General features: G+C 38.7%; 1 protein-coding gene and 1 non-coding gene across 4 annotated transcripts in view; both read right to left on the bottom strand.

The window, feature by feature from the left end:
• IPP (intracisternal A particle-promoted polypeptide) overlaps nt 1–12,580 on the bottom strand; it is a 40,052-nt gene extending 27,472 nt beyond the window's left edge. For 2 of the 3 annotated variants that reach the window (XM_033416547.2, XM_033416548.2), the window contains exons 1-2: nt 9,515–9,923; nt 1,614–2,045 (exon numbers count right to left, since the gene is read on the bottom strand). In XM_033416547.2, the coding sequence (XP_033272438.1) occupies nt 1,614–2,045; nt 9,515–9,806 (724 nt within the window). In that variant the 5' untranslated portion in view covers nt 9,807–9,923. Of the gene's footprint in view, nt 1–1,613; nt 2,046–9,514; nt 9,924–12,492 lie in introns of those variants that run through there. The other variant, XM_049701169.1, reaches the window with a different exon arrangement.
• A 3,692-nt stretch (nt 12,581–16,272) lies between these two features.
• Nucleotides 16,273–16,345, bottom strand: TRNAG-UCC (transfer RNA glycine (anticodon UCC)). The gene has a single exon. It is a non-coding gene; the product is annotated as a tRNA-Gly (tRNA).
• Between the last annotated feature and the right edge of the window lie 8,049 nt (nt 16,346–24,394).

Raw genomic sequence — 24,394 nt, 5'->3', positions numbered from 1 at the left:
AAAAATGTGTCTGGATAATTTCTCTCTTCTTGTTTTACCATTTAAATACAGTCAGTCTTCATTTTTTGTGGATTCCTTACTTGTGACTACATCTACTCACTAAAATGGATTTGTAACCCAAATCAACATTCACAGCACTTTCCTCGTAGTTCACAGACATGCCACAAAGTGGCAAAAAATTTGAATCACCTAACATGCATGTTCCCAGGTGAGACTGAAAGAGGTGACATTCTGCCTTCTTGCTTCAGCTCTCACTATAAACAAGTGTCCTCTTCACACTCTATTTAGTGTCATGGTTTTCACATTTGTGTGTTTTTTGCTGGTTTTTTCACTGTTTAAAATAGCCCCCAAGCATACTGCTAAAGTGCTGTCTAGTGTTTGTAAGTGCAAGAAGGCTGTGATGTGCCTTACAGAGATAATGGATCAACAACATATAATATTAAATGAGGTAGTTCTGACAGACACACACATAAAACAAAGTTATGTACTGATCAGCTGACAAAAATGTTGTAACCAGAGGCTTGTAAGAACTTACCCTGTATTTCCCTAGGAACAATGGCTCAATATTTGCCAATTCAGTGTTCTTGGCAAATTTATAGAGGATAACTACCGTGAATAATGAGAACTGAATATATATGAATAATGAGAATTAACTGCATATACATTAATACAAGATATCACTCAGAAAAACCTACAAAATTCTGTTAACACTGTTAAGAATGGGAAAAAACTAAAATTCCACAGTAAATATAATTCCTTCACAGAATTACAACTTTAATGCTAATATTGTATTTAATTCATAATAAAATATTTGTAATTCAGTCACATCCTAAATCTTCAGTGCATGACAAGAGTAAAACCTTCAAATCTTGAAACCAGGTCCAAAGTAGTTTTTAAAAGTAAATTTAGTTATAATTTTTCCAATATAAAGATAAAATTTATTTTATACTATGGTGAAAAGTATTTTCAAAGTTTAGAACCTAAATATATTCAAAGGCTACACAGAAGCTATATTATATCAATATACAATTCATTTTATAATGAGAGGAGTTACAATATTTATTGAGTTTTGGTTTTGTGTTTAGCATGTATGTTTTCCTCAAATGCTGGGTTTTGGTGAATTTTTCAGTGGCAAGAAGAAATCTTACACTAAAATAATTAGTACTGCCAAAAATAGCACTAGTATTTTAACTCTGTCAGTAATTTTATCTCCCTTGGTACTTAATCTCAAGAAAGTATTTAAAGATTTGATTAAAATAATGGGTAGAAATACTGAAGTACTGGGACTTCCCTGAAGGTGCAGTGGTTAAGAGTCCACGCTCAATGCAGGGAGGGCAGGTTCGATCCCTGGTTGGGGAACTAAGATCCCACATGATGCGTGGCGTGGCCAAAAACTTAAAAAAAAAAAAAAGAAAGAAAGAAAGAAAGAAAAAAAAGAAATACTGAAATACTACTATCTACCCACAAAACACAGAAGTTGTATCTTGCATATAATAATCATTCAATAAATGTCTGCTTATTGAACTGAAAAATTAAAACACTATCACGTTTCAAACAGAGGAAAGGTCACTGGATAATTAACTGACTAACTTAACATGAAACAAAAAAATTACCTTCTATATACTTTAAAAGCCTCTGAGGAGGTAATAAAGGGAATCGAATTGGGTCTAGCACTTCCACCACATGTTTTCTTCTCTTTCCGAGATCTTTCAGAATCCACTGCATTGCAGCTAAGAAGACCTGGTATTCATCCTCGATGCTAAGCTCTTCACTTCGCAAAATTTTGATCAGCTGATCTTTTGTAAGTGCCAGGAACTCTTCCCCACTATGAACCTCCAAGAAATGGACATGAATGTAGTTTTCTGTAAATTCCAAAAGATCATGGCAGGCAATCTGCTCAGAGAACTGAAAGATCCCAATGCAGTTCAGTGGATCAATTTGTCCTTTCAGAAATTCACAGCAAAGATTAACAACTTCAGTCAACTGTAGCATGTCTGCTGCAACAATCAGCTCTTGGACATTATTCACTCCTATGTTCACTATACCTAGGGAAGTAAGGAGACAAAATAACCAATAAAATAAAATAAACATTTGACTTATATTCAAAGACCATTATATTCAATACTTGATTCCACTGATAGCTTAGGCTTTGCCGGGTAGATACTAAGTATAAAGGCAACAAAGAACTTGTAGAAAGGTGCAGAACTTAAATGATAATGGTACCCCACTATTAACTAAGTGTTATTCATGTAACACTTAACAATGAACCAGGCACAGCATTAATTGCTTTATACATTCACTTAACCCTCGCTACAACCCCATATAATAGGGTTTTTTCCCCTTATTATTATTTTTTTTTATTAATTAATTATTTATTTTTGGCTGCACTGGGTCTTCGATGCTGTGCGTGGGCTTTCTAGTTGTACTGAGCAGGGGCTACTCTCTGTTGCAGTGCGCAGGCTTCTCATTGTGGTGGCTTCTCTTGCTGTGGAGCATGGGATCTAGGCGCGCAAGCTTTAGTAGTTGCAGCATGCGGGCTCAGTAGTTGTGGCTCGCAGGCTCTAGAGCACAGGCTCAGTAGTTGTGGTGCACTGGCTTAGTTGCTCCGCGGCATGTGGAATCTTCCCGGACCAGGGCTTGAACCTGTGTCCCCTGCATTGGCAGGCGGATTCTTAACCACTATGCCACCAGGGAAGTCCCCACTTTCATATATGCTTATAATGACTTTGGGAAGACATCAAATACTCAATTATATTTAGAAGGGAAAAAAACCACTGTAATTCTACCTAATAAGGATAAACTCTCCATTCAATCTTATACTTTCCCTTTATCCCTTTAAAACATTCAACTAAACTATGTGTCTAAAGTTTGTATTCCCAAATAGATTTATAAACTCTGTTGGGGCAAGGCTTGTTCTTTCTGTATTCCCAATGCCTAGCACACACTAGGTGCTCAAAAAAATTATTATATATGAATGAATGGCCAAAGATATTATGGTGAGAGGAAGACTATGGCTTGATGAATGCAAATAGGGGTTTTTTGAAAAGTATAGGAAATGGAATCCACCATGGGAATAAATGGTAGTGGCTGCAGAGAAAACTGCGATAAGACTTAATTGAATGAAATGAGAATTCACTACAAATTTGGAGAAGATAAGATCATGGGTTGTGATGGAAGGTAACTGAATGACTGCTACTGGATGAAACCAAGAGTTACTTGAAAGTACTAAAAAGAATGCCCTACAGCTTAATAAGGCTTTACAGATTATTAAAAGCACTTTTACAGCAACAAAAAAACTAATAACCCAATTGAAAAATTGGCAGAAGACCTAAATAGACATTTCTCCAAAGAAGACATACAGATAGCCATCAGGCACATAAAAAGATGCTCAACATTGCTAATTATTAGAGAAATGCAAATCAAAACTACAATGAGATACCACCTCATACCAGTCTGAATGGCCATCATAAAAAATTCTACAAATAACAAAGGTTGGAGAGAGTGTGGAGGAAAAGGAACCTTCCTACGCTGTTGATGGGAACATAAGTTGGTGCAGCCACTATGGAAAACAGTATGCAGGTTCCTCAAAAAACTAAAAATAGAGCTGCCATATGATCCAGCAATTCCACTCCTGGGCATATATTGGGACAAACCTATAATTCAAAAAGATACAAGTACCCCTTTGTTCATGGCAGCACTATTCACGATAGCCAAGACCTGAAAACAACCTAAATGTCCACTGACAGATGAATGGATAGATATACAATGGAATACTATTCATCATAAAAAAAAAAAAAAAGAAACAGGGACTTCCCTGGCAGTCCAGTGGTTAAGACTCTGTGCTTCCACTGCAAGGAGCACGGGTTTGATCCCTGGTCGTGGAACTAATATCCCTCATGCCTCGAGGCCAAAAATAAATAGATAAATAAATGAAAATAAAAAAGAATTTAAAAATTTCATTTGCAGCAACATGGATGGACCTACAGATTATCATACTCAGTCAGAAAGAGAAAGACATACCATATGATATCACTTATGTGTGAAATCTAAAATATGACACAAATGAACTTACCTACAAAACAGAAACAGATTCACAGACATAGAGAACAGATTTGTGGTTGCCAAGGGGGTGGGGGGTAGGGGAGGGATGGGTTGGGAGTTCGGGATTAGCAGATGCAAACTATTATATACAGAATGGAAAAACAAGGTCCTACTGTATAGCACAGGGAACTATCAATATCTGCTGTATGGCAGAAATTAATACAACATTGTAAATCAACTATACTTCAATAAAATTAAAAAATAAAAATAAAACAGTAAGCTACATGTAAAAGAATGAAATTAGAACATTTCCTAACACCATACACAAAAATAAACTCAAAATGGATTAAAGACTTAAATGTAAGGCCAGACACTATATAACTCTTAGAGGAAAACATAGGCAGAACACTCTATGACATAAATCACAGCAAGATCCTTTTTGATCCACCTCCTAAAGAAATGGAAACAAAAACAAAAATAAACAAATGGGACCTAATGAATCTTAAAAGCTTTTGCACAGCAAAGGAAACCCGACACAAGACAAAAAGGCAACCCTCAGAATGGGAGAAAATATTTGCAAGTGAAGCAATTGACAAAGGATTAATCTCCAAAATATACAAGCAGCTCATGGAGCTCAATATCAAAAAAAAAAACAACCCAATCCAAAAATGGGCGGAAGACCTAAACAGACATTTCTCCAGAGAAGTTATACAGATTGCCAACAAACACATGAAAGGATGCTCAACATCACTAATCATTAGAGAAATGCAAATCAAAACCACAGTGAGGTATCACCTCACACTGGTCAGAATGGCCATCATCAAAAATCTACAAACAATAAATGCTGGAGAGGGTGTGGAGAAAAGGGAACCCTCTTGCACTGTTGGTGGGAATGTAAATTGATACAGCCACTATGGAGAACAGTATGGAGGTTCCTTATAAAACTAAAAACAGAACTATCATATGACCCAGCAATCCCACTACTGGGCATATACCCTGAGAAAACCATAATTCAAAAAGAGATATGTACCACAATGTTCATTGCAGCACTAGTTACAATAGCCAGGACATGGAAGCAACCTAAGTGTCCATTGACAGATGAATGGATAAAGAAGATGTGGCACATATATACAATGGAATATTACTCAGCCATAAAAAGAAACGAAATTGAGTTATTTGTAGTGAGGTGGATGGACCTAGAGTCTGTCATACAGAGTGAAGTAAGTCAGAAAGAGAACAACAAATACCATATGCTAATACATATATATGGAATCTAAAAAAAAAAAAAAAAGGTTCTGATGAACCTAGGGGCAGGACAGGAATAAAGATGCAGATGTAGAGAATGGACTCTTGAGGACACGGGGAGGGGGAAGGGTAAACTGGGACAAAGTGAGAGAGTAGCATTGACATATATACACTACCAAATGTAAAACAGATAGCTGGTGGGAAGCAACTGCATCTCACGGGGAGATAAGCTCAGGGCTTTGTGACCACCTAGAGGGGTGGGATAGGGAGGGTGGGAGGGAGATGCAAGACGGAGGGGATATGGGGATATATGTATACATATAGCTGATTCACTTTGTTATACAGCAGAAACTAACACAACACTGTAAAGCAATTATACTCCAAAAAAGATGTTAAAAATAAATAAATAAAATAAAATTCTAGCTCTACCCCAGCAGTATGATCTTCACCTTATGAAATCTAAATATACTTTCTGAGGGTTTAAAAACAAAAGTATTTTTACATTTATTAAAATTTATCTCATCTAACCTTCACATGAATTAAAAAGTGCTACTCTCCCCAGTTTATGAATAAGGAGAATGAGGCTCTCACAAGCTCATTTCTATTTTTTAAGTACCTACTTTACATTACCTATAAAACTCTGTAAAGGCACAGGCCACATCTGTCTTGTTTACTATCATATCCCCAGTGCCTAGCTCAAAAAATATATTCACATATATATTGAAAGAATGAATGAATAATTGACTAAAGTTAAATGAAATACTTTGTATCACACAGCTAGTTAGTGGCAGAGCTAGATCACAAACCCAGGTCATTTGATTTTAAGTGAAGTGTGTAAAAATCTATGGTGAGAAGAATCTGTTAAGACCTATTAGAATTGTGATCGGTTAATAAAGAATGTCCAGAGGAGGACTTCCCTGGTGGCGCAGTGGTTGGGAATCTGCCTGCCAATGCAGGGGACACAGGCTCGAGCCCTGGTCCGGAAAGATCCCACATGCCACAGAACAACTAAACCCATGCGCCACAACTACTGAGCCTGTGGTCTAGAGCCCACAAGCCACAACTACTGAGCCCACGTGCCACAGCTACTGAAGCCCACACGCCTAGAGCCCGTGCTCCGCAACAAGAGAAGCCACCGCAGTGAGAAGCCTGCGTACCGTGGTGAAGAGTGGCCCCCGCTCACCGCAACTAGAGAACAGCCTGTGCTAGCAAAGAAGACCCAACACAGCCATAATTAATTAATTAATTTAAAAAAAATGTCCAGAGGAGAGATTAATAGAATAACAGGTTTTGCTGCCCCATCCCAAAAAAGGAAATGCTATTACAATGAAAATCAAAGATCATGTTTTTAAAGAACTAATTGTATCAAAGATTACAAAGTTCCCTGTCCAATAAATACCCAATATTCATTTTCATTTAATCCGTACTAACAGAACCTTGATTTTGTTGTGAGTGGCAATTGTGTCCTGCTGAAAATTAAATTTCTCATCCTCCCTTGCAGATGGGGGTGAATTTTTTTTTTTTGCGGTACGCGGGCCTCTCACTGTTGTGGCCTCTCCCATTGCAGAGCACAGGCTCCGTACGCGCAGGCTCAGCGGCCATGGCTAACGGGCCCAGTCACTCTGCGGCATGTGGGATCTTCCCGGACCGGGGCACGAACCCGTGTCCCCTACATCAGCAGGCAGACTCCCAACCACTGCGCCACCAGGGAAGCCCTGGGGGTGAATTTTTGACTGAGTTTGGCCAACTTGATACAGGTAGCAGTTATTGGGGAGGGCTACCAGAAAAGCTTAAAAAGGGATAGACTCAGCCGGCAGGTCCTTTTACCTTTTCCTCTTCTGCCTTCCACTGGCTAAAGTTCACTGATCATGAGATTAGAAGCTACAAGCTATAGATGGTGGAGCAAAATGTTGGAAGAATAACGGGCTACTAATGACATAAAGAAGCCACCATACCAGCCTTGGGATGGCTTCTATGGATTCATTTTTGTTGGAAAAATAAACTGTCTTGTTATTTTATATCTTTTACTAGGGGCCAAATGCTGTTCTTTACTGTTAACCAATTTTACCTTAAATGTCAATATTCTACAACGTTATTATCCCCCAGATATGCTCAGTAGCTTTTATTTCTCTAGGTTTTACTACTTTTTATTCCTTTGATGGAAGTGCTAATCATCAGCTATATGGAGATGATGCCATGAACATTCTCTTTCACTAGATATCTCTTGTTGCTACCGTCAGACAGCAGAGGCAGAATAAGCAACTTGTGGAACTTCTTCTGTTTTTATGTTGTTTGACACTAATTGCATTGGATTAATCTGTATTAATTTATACTTTGCAAATAAGAGAAGCAGGGGCATTTATGAAATAGTTTAATCAGCTCACATAAGTCACTTAGAAAAGTGAGGTCAAGAACCCCTCAATGTTATTCTGTACACTAGTCAATAGGCAGAGCTGCACTGCTTTCAGCAGATAAAAGATAATCATTTTCATTTTTTAAATTTATTTTGTTAACGTGATAATCATTTTTACAATCGCAAATTAAAAGCTATTTTCTGAAAATTTCCAAAAAGGAATATGAAACTACACAAAGAAAAGAAATCACCTTGGGACTTCAGTGGTGGCGTAGTGGTTGAGAATCCGCCTGCCAATACAGGGGACACGGGTTAGAGCCCTGGTTTCGTCATTTTCCAGGTTTAAATAACATGCTTTAAGTAAACAATACTTTATCAGGCCATATCCCACCAAGTAGTCCTTTAAGGAGAGCAAGGTATATTCTCAAAACTAGAGTGTAAACAAACATAGTCTTTGTTTTCAAACATTTTTTCCTGATTATAAGAGTAATATATATTCACTACAGAAAAAAACTTTAGGGACTTCCCTGGTGGCGCAGTGATTAAGAATCCGCCTGTCAACAATGCAGGGGACATGGGTTCGATCCCTGGTCCGGGAAGATCCCACATGACGCGGAGCAACTAAGCCTGTGCGCCACAGCTACTGAGCCTGCTCTCTAGAGCCCGCGAGCCACGACTACTGAAGCCCACGCGCCTAGAGCCCGTGCTCCGCAACAAGAGAAGCCACCACAATGAGAAGCCCGCGCACCACAACGAAGAGTGGCTCCTGCTCCCCACAACTAGAGAAAGCCAGTGCACAGCAACGAAGACCGAATGCAGCTAAAAATAAAATAAAAAATTAAATCTTTAAAAAAAACTAAAATAACTTTAAGGCAGAAAAGCACAAAAATGAAAATCACATTTTCCCATACACATACAGTTTTTTTTTTTTTGGCCGCACTGCACGACTTGTGGGAAGTGTGGCGTCCTAAAGACAGGACCACCAGGAAATCCCTATATTAACATTAATACTTTAGTGTATCTCTTTCAAATCTTTTTTCCATGTACATTTATGTTACATATAAGACATATTTTACACTATGGTTTTTGTGTACATTTTATAATGTATTAAAACTCTTCAAAAACATTTTAAAAATAAAAGTTTGTTTAAATTAATACATGCTGATTATAGACATATTGAGGAAAAAACAAAAAAAAGGGAAAAATAAGAATCTTCCGTATTCCATCATTTAGAGATAAATGCTTATAAATATTCTAGTCTCTTTCTGTGCACAAATACACAAATGAATTTTATTTTTTACAAAATTGTGGTGATACTTATATCCAGATTTTTTTCACTTAATATATTGCAAACATTCTTCCATGAGAATGTATATGTGTGTGTACATATATACAAATATAATTTGTGAGAACTAAAAATTATTCCATTATATATACATGTACCATAATTTATTTAACCATATAACCTACTGAGGGACAATCAAACTGTATTCCATTATATACTATTATAAATAATGTTACAATAAATGTAAATATTTGCCTGTATCACTAATTAATTCCTTAGGATTCCCAGAAAAGGAATACTGGGTCAAAAGATATGAACTTTTTGTTTTGTTTTGATTTTTTTGGCCATGCCATGCAGCATTCAGGGATCTTAGTTCCCTGACCAGGGACTGAACCCGAGCCCCCTGCAGTGGAAGGCGAAGTCTTAACAACAACTGGACCACCAGGCAAGTCCTGATATGAACTTTTTGAAGGCTCATAATAACATATTGTTAAATCACTTTCTATATGTTAGATCAAGTTATATTCCCATAGCAGAACATGAGTGATTGCATCATTCTTCACTCAAAGCTACAAGTTCACTTAACATACCTGTGTAAATGAAATCTAGAAGTATTTGAAAGATTCCAGCTTCAATTCCTAGAATCTGTACAACATCTTTTGAGGACTCTTTCATTCCTCCAGCGAACAAAGCTGCAAAGTAAGGACTACTGGCAGCCAAAACCAGCCGATGAACTTTGAAAGTTTCCTTTCCAACTTGCAGCTGCACATCACAGAAATGCTGTCCATTTCTCATTTTATTGATCTGGGCCAAGATGAGTTGAGCATGTTTATCTGATGAAAAAGGACTATCACCAGCCTTGGCACAGCCCTCATTAGCCATGATGATGACAGATTAATTAAAAGGACTGTTGCCCATAATCTGGTCCCTGAAAAAAAAAAAAACCAAAGAGACCAAACAATGTATTTTTGTGTTTAACATGTCTTCTATTCATACACGTATGAAACATTCCCTATCCTCAAGGAGCTTACAATCTATTTAGGGACATAAAAACACATATGAAACAAATAAGGGCTAAATTGTGTGGTACAATTTCTAACAGGGTTTCAAAGAAGGGAATAAATAATGGGGCCTAAAATAATTAGATGGCGCTTCACAGCAGAAATGGAACCTGTACTGGACACTGAGTGACAGTGCATTAAGATATGAGGAGAGGGCATAAACCCTTTTGGATGGAGTAAAGAAAATGAGGAAAGGCACAAAGATATAAAGATATTTTTGTACACTGCAGTAAGGAAGCACACATGTCAGCCAAAATGAACTTTCAAAAAACAATTGTGATCAGGCCAACTGTCTGCTTAAGATCCTTCAATTTGTACACTTCCCTTAGCACACAAAGCCCTTCAAATTTCACCTCTACCTATCCAGTCCTACCTCCTATAATCCTTTGAACTTAATACTCCAACAAAACCTAACAATTTGCAGTTCTCTAAACACATCTCTTTCATGGCACCCTTCCCCCTCCTTTTCTTTCTGGATCTTTGTTATAAATCAAGACTGTTCAAACTTACTTTCCTCCAGGAAATCTTCCCTGTTCCTCTTTCCTCTGGGTTTGGTGCTCACCCTAACCTTACCTATTTTACAGTATATTATCACATTCTACCTTGTCAGACATTTTACCACCCTACTCCCTACACAGACACACAGACACAACAAACACACACACACTCTGAAAGTTCTCTGAAAGACAACTCCTTAGGGACTATCTCTCATAGCTGTAGCACCAGTATCTAACATATCTTGTTTTCAAATGTTTGTGAAATAAATGAGCACAAAGAAATAACAATAATAGCTTAGGCTGTTTTTGTTTAATTCTGATAACTTTTCCACACATTATGCCAATTGTAATTCTCACAATAATTAAGAGGCTGGAAGAAAAAGATATTGTTATTTGAAATAAGAGAAGGAAACTGAAGCTCAGTTTCCCAAGGTCACAGAGTTAGTATAATGACAGTCCTGGTATTTAAACCCAGGTCTTCTCACTCTAAATCCTGGGTTTTTCCCATCATATCATGTGCATATAGAGAAGGAGCTTTGAAACCCAAGCATAGCAATTTAACATGAACCTTTACAGGTTTATGGAGAATAAACATGACAATAGTCATGTTTCAGAACTGTTATTTGAGCTTTCAGGGGATGAGCTAAGAGGTAGCAAAGTCTTAGAAAACAGCCTTCCAGCTTTAACAATGAGAATCAAAGGGATAAATCCAAGTTACTTTTTGAATAAAGAAACCATGAGATCCAGTAATATAAGAGATATGGAGATGAAGCACAGGGGAAATCTAAGATGACTAAGGTATTTAGGCATCAAGGAAAATTAGTAATAAGACTGACAGAAATGGTGTGACCTGATGTTAAAGAAAAGGGGGGGCTAAATTTATAGCATTCAGTCAAACTTATTAAAGTAAAAATAACTAAGCTGATTATCACGATTATCTAGGAATTAACTTATTGAGAAATTTTATTGAAAAGTTCCGAGGTAGCTGCTAAAACTTCACATCAACATAAATGTCAACATATTACATTTAACTGGCATATAAAAGCAAACAGTGTATTTGTCTCTACATAGAAATTTGACCTGCAGATATTATTAAACATGGCATGGCTGTCAGGCTTTCTTCTGTTTTAGATTTCTTCCTATCAGCAGATTTTGGACCCAACTGGTTTGTTTAATTACAAGGTACCTCCCCTGCCCCCAACTTCAGGGCATCAAGCACAGCTACTGAACTAAAATGCTGCCTCCTGCTACAAAAAAGTTACTGAATTATCCATCCACTCTGGCAGCCGACAGCAGAAATCCTACTCTATTACTACTACGCTTCTTAGTAACTGCTGATACTATCCCACTGCCACTGGAGTACTTCATTCCAAAAGGCGGCACGTGGTATGACCCTATTTCCAAAAGGAAAGAGCATAATTCAGGGACATCGCATACGGATGTAAGGGACGTGCCCCAAGAGACACAAACTTGAAAGGCAGATTATTTAGGAAACGGTGGAGACGCCCAGAGGAAGTAAAGAGGACCTGTTTAGTGGCCTCGAAGTCACTGCTGCGAGGATCTGGAAGCTGCTTCATTCAGCAAAGCGTGTCAGATAGAATCCCAGGACTAGCAAGCGTCAAAAAAAATGAGGCTCTTTGTGCTTGACTTGGGGGCTGGACCTGGAGAGCTACCCCTAAGCTGCTGCGACACTAAAGGCAGATAAACATTCCGGTGCTACCTAAACGGCGGGGAAGACATCTCAAATACTTCTGGTGACAACAGACGGGCCGGAACTCGGCCTCGGATTCCCCAGTGGGGGCGGGGAGAAGAGAGGCAGGAAGGGACCGGACTAGACGACGTTCCGGGCGAAAACACTTCGATTATTAGAGGCACGCCTGAACGGCAGGAGGAAGCCGGTTCCTGAGGCTCCTCGCACTCTCCTCCTCAAGGATCCCGAGAGCCGGAGAGAGCCGAGGAGAAAATTCCCAATCCCGTCATAGGCGCCCCCGGGACGCAGGCCCTTCTTACCCGCCGCTTCCCCTTCCCGCTGGCGCCCGCTCAGGCTCTGCGTGCGCAGCCGCGATAAGCTAGCGCACAGACGGGGCGGGGAAAGCCCGGCGGGGTGACAAGGCGCGGGTGACTGGGCAGTGCGGATCGTTGAGGGCTTGAGGCGAGGCCCGGCCGGCTGAGGGGGCCTCTCCGCTCCGCTGGCAGGGCGGGTTTGCGCGTGCGCTCTGCTCTTTCGTTCACGGAGAGCGGCGGCTTTCCGTGCCGCGCTGCTGCGGCGCTGGGCTCGTGCTTGATTCCCGGCGGGCAATGGCCTTTGGCCAGCTTAAGCTCCCGCCTTCTGGGGCTGGCCGGCTTGCTGTTTCCACGCCGCCTACCCTCTCTCGATTCTTGTGGCGTCTCAGGCAGCCAGCGAGCCTCAGTGCTAATGAAAGAGTCGAGATCTCCTCTCCTCACGCAGCCTATGACGCTGCTCCCCAGGAAGTCAACAACTGGCTGGCTAAACGGCTTGCAGTTTGCACCTCCAGGCCCATCCATCCTTCCAAGCTCCTGACTGCCCCACGGAGGGAACACACAGAGTAGAATTCAATGTTACCCACACCCAAGATCTGGACAAAGTCATTTCTGCAGTGAAAGGAATTGCAGGTGTATATGTCACTTCTTTTTCTGCTAGGTACAATATATTTTCCTCTTTTTTGTGTGTATTAATTTGTAAGAATCTTTCTTACAAATTCTATAACACTGTTATTTACGTTTACAACAGATCATTTTCCTAGGTCGGTTTACAAAGCAGCACACTTCTCATTTGCATGTGGGTCACTGAGGAGGAGAACTATGGGATTTTTTCAAAACAATAAAGATGGTGAGTAGCGCACACACAGACACACACAAAAAACACCCCCACATCACCGCACCCCTCACGCAGGGCTGGGCGCTTCTCTGTTCCTTACCATTCACTCAGATCACTTTGAGTCTCTGCCTGACTGAGCCCCGCGCTATGAGTGGATGTCTACTTTGAGTGAAGGGACAACTCAAAACGTCCAGTTATTTAAACTGTTGAACCTCATAATATGGCACATTTAAAAATGGCTTTCAAACTTTCGGACCCCAGCTCACAGTGAACAAAAACATTCTACATCAAACCGGATACCACATACCTACCACACAGATAGATATACACATCTGAAACAAAAATTTCACAAAACTCTTGTTGGGGAGGGGGAAATTTCCCGCTCTACTCATCTTGATTTCTTGTGTCTGGACTAATAATAAAATTGACACAAGACAGTTTAACAGGAAAAAAAAGAAAATTTAGTTGTTCACAAGGAGGACTCATAGAAAGGGGCTTAAGAAGTGGCCAAAGCAGACAGCTTTTATATATTTAAACAGAGAAACAATCAATTTATGAAGAATTGACAGGACAAAGAAACTAGGTTTTGGGAGTTCAATTAGCGAAGAATCTAAACAGTTTGGGCTTGGGGTAGTAAATGGGAGGAAGTAACAAGGTTTGTTTATACAGGCTTGTTGACCTGAATTCCCTATCTCTGGAGATAAGAGTGTCCTTCTACCTCCAAATGCAGGGAGTGCACCTTTCACGTGAGAGATTTATTTCCTGCTTTCAGGGAGATAGAAAGGAGGGTTAGAGTGTCTCTCTTGCGTTGGCCATCTCTTAAGTTACTTTAATTCAAAGAAATTGGGACTTCCCTAGTGGTGCAGTGGTTAAGAATCCGCCTGCCAATGCAGGGGACACGGGTTCGAGCCCTGGTCCGGGAAGATCCCACATGCCACAGAGCAACTAAGCCCATGCACCACAACTACTGAGCCTGTGCTCTAGAGCACGTGAGCCACAACTACTGAGCCTGCATGCCAAAACTACTGAAGCCTGTGCGCCTAGAGCCGGTGCTCCACAGCAAGAGAAGCCACCGCGATGAGAAGCCCACGCACTGCAGCGAAGAGTAGCCCCAGCTCACCTCAACTAGAGAAAGCCCACCTACAGCAACGAAGACCCAACGTGGCCAAAAATAAATAAATAAAATAAATTTAAAAAAAAAAAAGATCAATATGCCATTGAGGTACATTTTGGGGCAACCTACCCTGGGCCCCAACACTTATTTGTATTTACTACCAGCAATGCACTAAATTTCTATTGCTTCTTTTTGATTTCATTACCAAAAAAATGCTGAAAGGGAACAGTTGTAAGGAAAAATTGTCAAAGACTTGGAAATGAGCAAAAGAAATTACTTTTCAGTGTAAGCCTGGGCATTGTCTAGCAGACACTGGAAGGATTTGAATGCATAGGGATGTCTTTCTGTTGACTAAGATCTTTTACAAGAAAACTGGTAATATTTAGAATAATTCTTGTCCACGTCGAAGAAAAGATACCCCCAAACATTACATTTTATTGACCTATAGGGTATTAAACCACTTTGCCTCTGTTAGCGAATTCATTTCAATATTCTTGTTTCTTAGCAAATTCGTACAACATTCCTGTAACATTTTACTGGCTCACTCATTAATTAACGAGATAAATAACATTTTGACGTGTTTATTTTATATTCCTATGAAAATCGTCGGTTTACCTTTCAGAAAATTATACCTCAGCACCACTAAAATTAATTTCACAATTTACTATTGTATTGCACCTAGCAATATGAAAACTGGTGCTTAGAGCATATACCTAGGAGCAGAACTGCTGGAACATAGGATATGTGCATCTTCAATTTCATTAGAAAATACTTCTTTTCCAAACTCATTTTTCCAGTTTACATTTCCACCAGCAGCAAATGAGAGTTGCCTGGCTTCACATCCTTGCCAACACCTAGTATCATCAGATGTTTCAATTTTGTATAATCTGATGAGTGTAAAATGGTATTTTATTTTTATTATAATTTACATTCCCTGATTATTAATGAAATCAGGCAGTAAAAAGATGTTTATAAGCTGCTATGGACTGAATTTTGTCCCCCCACAACTTGGATGTTGAAGCCCTACTTCCCAATGTGATGATATTTGGACGTGGGGCTTGAGGGAGTTAATTAGGATTAGATGAGATCATGAGGATGGGGCCCTCATGATGGGATTAGTGCCCTTATAAGAAGAGACACCAGAGCATGCTTGCTCTCCCTCACTCCACCCACACATGCATGATAGAAGGCCATGTAAGTGTCTAGTGAAAAGGTGGCCAACTAGCCCCCATTTGCATAAAGAAGCAGTCATAAGAGCACATAGGGAGATGATGGCTGCCTATCACCAAGCCGAGAGAGAGAAGCCGCAGAATGAAACCTACCTGGCTGGCAACTTGATCTTGGATTTTCCAGTCTCCAGAACTGTGAGAAATAAATTTCTGTTGTTTAAGCCAGGGGTCCGCAACCCCTGGTCCGTGGAGTGGTACTGGTCCACAGCTTGTTAGGAACCCGGCTGCACAGCAGGAGGTGGGCACTGAGGAGCAAAGCTTCATCTGCCGCTCCCCATCGCTCACATTACTGCCTGAACCATCTTCCCTCCCACCCCCGTGGAAAAGTTGTCTTCCACAAAACCAGTCCCTGGTGCCAAAAAGGTTAGAGACCACTGATTTAAATGACCCAGTCTGTGGAATTTTGTTATGGCAGTCAAAGCAAACTAATACATAGGCCAGTTAAGTTTCCTTTTGTGTAGAATGGCTATACATGTGTTTTGCCCAGTTTTCCATTGAATTTTTAGTTTCTTATTTAGGATGTTTTTTGATTATATATGTTGCCAATTTTTTATTCATTATCTCTCTCTTTTTTTTTTGGCTGCACTGTGCGGCTTGCAGGATCTTAGTTCCCTGACCAGGGATCGAACCTGTGTCCCCTGCGATGGAAGCACAGAGTCCTAACCACTGGACCACCAGGGAATTTCCTTCATTGTCTCTTTTAATGAACAAAAATTTATAATTTTACCAGTGTATTAGTCTATTTATTTATGTTTTGCACTTTTGGTATATTGCCTAAGAAATTCTTCTCCTCCCCAATGTTATAAAGATATTATATTATATTTTCTTCTAAAAGTGTTATAATGTCTCTTTTCACATTTACTTCTTTAAGTCACTAGGAATTAATTTTTGAGTATGGATTGGGATAGGGATCCAGTTTTTTTCCCCATATGAATAACTAATTGTCACAACATTATTTACTGAATATTTCATATTTCCTCACTAATCTTCAATGCTAGCTCTTTCCCATTTTATGTTTCCTTTTGGGCTGGAATCAGTTCTCTATTCAGTTACATTGGTCTATTCATACATGCCCTGCTGCTTTAATTACTATACTTTTGTAATGGGTCTTGATATCTGGTAGAATAAGTTTCCCTGTCTTGTTCTTCTTCAGTGGTGTCTTGGCTATTCTTGGAACACCTGGTTCTTCCACATAGATTTTAGAACCAACCTGTCAAGTTTCACACACAAATACCTACAAGGGGGGAAGGAGAGGTTCTATTAATATTTCAATAAACCTATAGGACAATTTGGAGAGAATTAACACCTTCATAATATTGAATACTTTTATCCATTAATAAAATTAAATTTTAGAAAAGTTTAAAGTTTTATATTTTTATTCATAAGGGTCTCTATATATCTTTTATTAACTTTATTCCTGAGTACTTTCTCTTTGTACTATTATAAATAATATCTTTTTAAGAATTACATTTTGTTTGTTGGGGTACTTCTGTGTGTTGATTTTATGGACAACAACATTACTTAATTCACTTATTAATTAAAAAATTATCCATAGGGGCTTTGGGATTTTTCTGTGTAAATAATCATATCATCTGCACATATGACAGTTTTGCTTCTTTTTTTCCAAACCTTATACTTTATGTTTATTTTTCTTGTCTTACTCAGCTAGCTAAGATCTCTAGTGTGAGGTTGACTGCAGATGCAGAGTAGTGTAGGAATTAATGCATAGACTTTGGAGCCAAATGCCTAAGTACAAAATCTAGCCCTGCCACTGAGTCCTTAAGCAATCTATTTAACTTTTCTTGAAACTCAGATTTCTCAAGTTAAACTATGCCTAATTATTGTACTTCATATCATTGTTGTAAGGATTAATTTAACATATATAAAGCAGTTAGTATCTGGCAACTGTTAGCACTTTAAAATTATTAATAAAACAAAAATAGTAATAATAGGGACTTCCCTGGTGGTCCAGTGGTTAAAAGTGCACGCTTCCATTGCAGGGGACTCAGGTTCAATCCCTGTTCAGGGAACTAAGATCCCTCATGCCATGTGGCATGGCCAAAAAATTAAAAACATTCATTTTAATTTTTAAAAAAAGTAATAATAAATCAAGTATCCTTACACAGGTCCTGATTTTAAATAATATTTTACTATTAAATATAATGTTTGCTGTAGGTTATTTTTTGGTAGGCTTATTTTTATCAGGTAGTTCCCTTCAAATCCATCTACAACTACTACAATTAGTACTACTACAACTGATAGCGATGATAATACTGAACACATATGGTATTTGTTATGCTTTTAATCCCTAAATTTATTGCATTTCCTGAGTATTTCATGAATTGCCTTTTAGCAAACACCTTTTTTGTATCTTTTTTTAAAAACTGAAGTATAGTTGATTTACAATGTTGTGTTAGTTTCAGGTATACGGCAAAGTGATTCTTTCTATATATATTCTTTTTCAGATTCTTTTCCATTATAGGTTATTACGAGATATTGAATATAGTTCCCTGTGCTATACAGTAGGTCCTTGTTATTTATCTGTTTCATATATAGTAGTGTGTATCTGTTAGTTCCAAACTCCTAATTTATCCCTCCCCCTGCCTTTCCCTTTTGGTAACCACAAGTTTACTTTCTATGTCTATGAGTCTGTTTCTTTTTTGTAAATAAGTTCATTTGTATCACTTCTTTTTAGATTCCACATATAAGTAATATCATGTGATATATGTCTTTCTCTGACTGACTTCACTTTAGTATGATAATTTCTAGGTCCATCCACATTGCTGCAAATGACATTATTTCATTCTTTTTTATGGCTGAGTAATATTTTATATACATATAATGGAATATATATATACTCCATTGAAATATATAGATATATATATTACATCTTCTTTATCCATTCATCTGTTGATGGACACTTAGGTTGCTCCCATGTCTTGGCTATTGTAAATAGTGGTGCTATGAATTCTGTACCTGTTTAGATGATCATATGATTTTTCTTCTTTAGCCCGTTAATGTGCTAAATTGCATTAATAGGTTTTTTAATGCTAAAATAATCTTCATTTCTGATGCAGATTTCACTTGGTCCTCATGTGTTTATCATTAACTTAACATTGCTGGATTTACTTTGCTAACACTTTTTAAAAATATATTTATTTATTTATTTGGCTGCACCAGGTCTTAGTTGCAGCATCTGGGATCTTTGTTGTGGCATGTGGACTCTTAGTTGCGGCATGCATGTGAGATCTAGTTCCCTGACCAGGGATCAAACCCAGGCCCCCTGCATTGGGAGGACAGAATCTTAACCATTGAACCACCAGGGAAATCCTGCTGAGACTTTGCTTAGAATATGTGCATCAATATTCATGAGTGAGCCTAACCTTTAATTTTCCTTTGTTATACTACTCTTTTCTGATTTAAGTATCAATATTATACTAACTAACCCCTGACATGGTTTTAGGAGTGTTTTTCCTTTTTCTTTTTTTTTTTTTCTCTACGTGAGTCTGAGTAAGATTGGAATTGAGTAAGATAGAAGCTGTTGAACTTGCCTGTAAAAATATATGGATCTGCTGTTTTCTTTGTGCAAAGACTTTTTTCAATCTCTATCGCATTTTCTCTTTATTCTTGAGCAATTTTGCTAATTTATATTTTTCTATAAATTTGTTCTATTTAATTAAAATTTCAAATTCATTCACAGACAATGAAACAACAACATTGTTAACAATATTCTCAAATTTTAATCTCTGGTATTATCTATAGTCATGGCTCCTTTTTCATATTTATTTACGAATCTTTTTTTCTAGATAAATCCTGCCACAGGTTTCTCAATCTCATTATTCTTTTCAAAGAACTGACTTTTGACTTTGTTGATCCTCTCCACTTTATCTTTGTTTCCTACCTCATTATTTTCTGTTTTTATGTTTATTATTTCCTTATTTTAGCTTTCATTGAATTTATTCTTTTCTTCTTTACCAGTTTAAGTTTTTCATTTGCTTAGTTCCTGACTTTTCAGTCTTTCTTATTTTAAAATATAGGTTTAAGGCTATAAATTTCTGTCTAAATATCGCTTATAATGTAAGCGTGAATAGTACCCATGGGAGTTAGGTAACAAAGTAGCCCTGTTGGTTATAGATAGAAAAGAGGTAGAACTGACTACTGAAACACTGTTAAATTTCCTGGCAGTAGTGCTTAAAAACTCAGGCTCTGAAATCAGAATGTCTGAGTTGAAAACTTAGACTCTGACTCTTACTAGCTGTGTGACTTTCGGCTAGTTACTTAACTTCTCTATGTTTCAGTTTCTTCATTAGTAAAATGGAATGAATATCTATCTACTTATGGTGGTGTTATAAGTATGAAATGAGTTAATGCATGTAAAGTATTTATGCCATTTTCAGGAATAAACATTAGCTCTTACTTTTCTTACATGTCTTTGTTGGTTGAAATGAGTGACCATGAATTTAGAGTGGCATCAGTCTACCCAGCTGAATGATTTTTCTTCAGCAGTGCTCCACAACCTGCCTGGATGCAGAAAATCAACCATTTGAATTGATCTAGGGTTAAGGTTTTGCTAGGTAGGTACTATGAAAAGAAAATCGGTCAAGGACCTTGAGAATGTTAATAAGATAGTGGTTGAATGGACTAGAAGAGTCCTTCTCAGAAGCCACAAGAAACTCGTTCAGTGTAGCATGACAACATACTCGAGGCCCCCAGATTAAGTCCTAGGTCTACCATTTGCGGAGATTCTCCTCTTGGTAATTTTCTATTTTTACTGAACTGAGGAAGGAAGAGAAAGGAGTCATGATAGTGAGCTTCACTTACTCATTTATTCAACCAGTGCTTAATGAGAGTCCACAATGTGCCAGGCACTTCAGGTCGTGGCGATATAGCAGTGAACAAAACAAAGTTCTTGCTTTTGTGGGATTACATGCTAGTTGGGGAGGCAGAAAATAAACAAATAAATGAATAAATATGATATGTTAGGGGATGATAAGTGTTATGAAGAAGAATAAAGAAGGATAAGAGAATAGAGAGTGACATATTGAGGAAGGGAGTGCTGTTCTAGACAATGTGATCAGGGACAGCCTTCTAAGAAGATAACATTTGATCAGAGGCCTGCTTGGAGAGAGAGACCATGTAGAGGAGAATTCTAGGCAGATAGAAAAGGAAACACAAAGGTCCTATGGTGAGAATATGCTTAGAATGTTTAAGGAACAAGGAAGCCATTGTTACTAGAGAAACGTTAGCAAGGGGGAAGAGGCTCATAGGATATGAAGGCAGATGGGTAGCTAGGAACAGTATCATGTAGTGCTCTGTATGCCAGTAGAAGACCTTTGGCTTTTCTTCTGAGTGAAATAATTATTCTATTTGTTTAGTTTTGTTGTTATTTGTTTTGTTTTGTTTTTTGAATGACAAATGGCTCTCACACATTTCTGTATATAAAACCCCAGTCAAGTTGTTTGACATCAGTCTTTTGAGTCCTTAAAGTACTAGGTGTGCCCAGAGATCTGATTGCTGGCAGTCAGTGGAGGGGACTATAAGGCCAGTTTCTCTGTCTAGCCTAGATACTCTTCTCCCTTATGTCCAGATCTCTCACCTTTTCTGTTCTCATTGGTTGTAAACTTTAGTCATTATGTCACTTTTGTCTCCAACTAGCCCTGAGAGACCAGGACATACAGATTTGGGGAGTAACTGAGGAAGCAAATTGCAAGGCTAGGTGGATGCGGTCATTGTGAGATGTGGAATTTCAGCAGTTCTAGGTGGCGACCTGAGCCAGGATGAGATCTTGGAAACAGACGGTTGAAATGGAGTGGAGAAGAAACAGGCATAACTCACCTACTCTTGATAAATGTTTAAAACTAACAACACTTTTTTATTTTTATTTATTTATTTATTTATTTTTGTGGTACGCGGGCCCCTCTCACTGTTGTGGCCTCTCCCGTTGCGGAGCACACGCTCCGTTCGCGCAGGCTCAGCGGCCATGGCTCACAGCCCAGCCGCTCCGTGCCATGTGGGATCCTCCTGGACCGGGGCACGAACCCGTGTCCCCTGCATCGGCAGGCGGACTCTCAACTACTGCGTTACCAGGGAAGCCCAACAATTTTTTAAAAAGTCAAGTTTATTGAGGTATAATTTATATACAATAAAATTCACTCTTTTTGACTGTACAGTTCTAAGTTTTCACAAATGTACTAGTCCAGGTTATCCTTAAAGCCAATGCCAATGTGAGATTAAACATACAAGGTTTTTTGTTGTTTTTTCTGCAGTGCGCAGCATGTGGAATTTCCCCAGTCAGGGATCAAACCCATGCCCCCTGTGTTGGAAGTGCAGAATCTTAACCACTGGACCACCAGGGAAGTCCAAGGAGTTTTTTTTTTTTTTTTAGGACAGCACTTGTGATAGTAATGAGAAGGGAACCAGGCAAGGGTGGGAAAGTGCTCTGATAACAATGCAAGCCTGATCCTGAGTGAAAAGAGAAGGAAAAGAGGTTGGGAGTGTCCTTGAATGCTAGGAAATCTAAGGAAAGATCAGTAAGCAAGGCCTTTGGGAATCTTTGAGCTAAAGTTGACCTTCTAAGGACCTTTCCCCAATAGACCTGCCTTAGTATCTTTGCTGTGCCCAGTTGTTGTCTGAGAATACCCCATTGAAATGTAACATTGCTTCAAATATGGTGATGGATTTCTGGGCCCAGTAGCTAGGGCTTTGGTCAATTATGTTCCCTGTTGTTGAAAGTGTGCAAGGCACACTCATGTGTCCATCACAAGTATAAAGTCATGTACCTGCCACAATCAAAATATAAACTATTTCCAACACCCCATAAACTGACATAACTTTTGAAGTCCTGTTTTCCTTTATTTTCTAACCACAAGTATTTTCATTATCTCCAAAGTCCTTCAGCAAATTGCTTGGTAAATTTCTGGGACCAGTTATCATAGTGGATCTCAACAGCTTAATATATGGTTTCCATTAATAACTGAATTCATCATGCCAAAGCGGCAGCTTTTCACTCCCACTGGGCAGTTCAAGGATCAGAATCTTAGTAATATATAATTATAATATAATATATATAATAATATATAATATACAATCCCTTTCGGTATGGTGAACTCTCACACCAGTTAGTCATTGGCTTCCACAGGGATGAAAGTCATTTAACCTTCCAGACATCTCTGGATGAGACAGCTAATGTCAATTGTCAAGAGAAGTGCAGATGTGGACTTCCCTGGTGCTACAGTGGTTAAGAATCCGCCTGCCAATGCAGGGGACACGGGTTCGAGCCCTGGTCCGGGAAGATCCCACATGCCACAGAGCAACTAAGCCCATGCACCACAACTACTGAGCCTGCACTCTAGAGCCCACCTGACACAGCTACTGAGCCTGTGTGCTGCAACTACTGAAGACCGTGCACCCTAGAGCCTGTGCTGTGCAACAAGAGAAGCCACCACAATGAGAAGCTCGCGCACCGCAACGAAGAGTAGCTCCCGCTTGCTGCAACTAGAGAAAGCCCACACGCAGCAACAAAGACCCAATGTAGCCAAAAATAAATAAAAAAAAAAAAAGAGAAGCGCAGATGTGAGCCATTATCAGCCAACAGCCACAGCAGTTGGGGGATGGTTGTACCAGCCTAGTAAAGAAGATCTGCAACATTATCTGCTGTGCCTAGTATCACATTCAATTGTCACAAGGTTCTATCAATCCTATTCTCTCAATATCTCTTGTTATATTCTGATTACCATTGGGTTATCCCACCCTCTTTCATCATTTCTTGTCTGGAAAACTGCAAGCCATCATCATCTCTCACCTGGATTATCACAATAGCATCCTAACCAGTCTCCCTCTTTTAGATCTTGTTCAATTCCAATCCATTCTCTACGGAGCAAGTAAAATGATCCATTTAAAACATAAGGTACCTTTTCATGATAAAAACACACAATAAACTAGGAATAGAAGGGAACTCCACCTATCTGATAAAGGGCATGTATAAAAACCCCCACAGCTTACAGCATTGATAGTGAAAGACTAAATACTTTCCTCTTAAGATCGGGAATAAGACAAGGATGACTGCTCTCATCATTTCTATTCGACATTGTGTGGGAGGTTTAACCAGGGAAGTTAAGAAAGAAGAAGAAATAAAAGGCATCCAAGTTGGAAAGGAGGAAGTAAACAGTTTCTATTTGCAGATGACATGATCTTGTATAGAAAATCCTACAGAATCCACATACATACACAAAAACTATTAGAACTAATAATTGAATTTGGTAAGGTTGCTGAATACAAGATCAATGTACAAAAATCAGTTGTATTTCCATGCACTAGAAATGAACAAAATTAAAAAAACAATTTCATTTATAATAGCATCAAGAATGATAAAATACTTAGGAGTAAATTTAACAAAAGAAATGAGTGTAACTGAAACTACAAAACATGGTGAAAGAAATTGAAGGAGAACCAAGTAAATGGAAAGACATCGTGTGTTCATGGATCATAAAACAATCTGTTAAGATAGCAATGCTCCCCAAATTGATCTCAGATTAAATGAAATCTCTATTAAAAAAAACCCAGCTGGTTTCTTTGTAGAAACTGACAAGTTGATCCTAAAATTCATATGGAATTCAGGGGACTCAGAATAGCCAAACCAATTTTTAAAAAGAAAACAATGTTGGAGGACTTACATTTACCAATTTTAAAACCTGCTACAAAGCTACAGTAACTAAGACAGTGTGGAGCTGG

Source organism: Orcinus orca, chromosome 1, assembly GCF_937001465.1.
Source record: "Orcinus orca chromosome 1, mOrcOrc1.1, whole genome shotgun sequence".
Classification (NCBI taxonomy): Eukaryota; Metazoa; Chordata; class Mammalia; order Artiodactyla; family Delphinidae; genus Orcinus; species Orcinus orca.
Note: the sequence above shows the minus strand (reverse complement) of the source record. Positions and strands in the feature narration are given on the sequence as shown.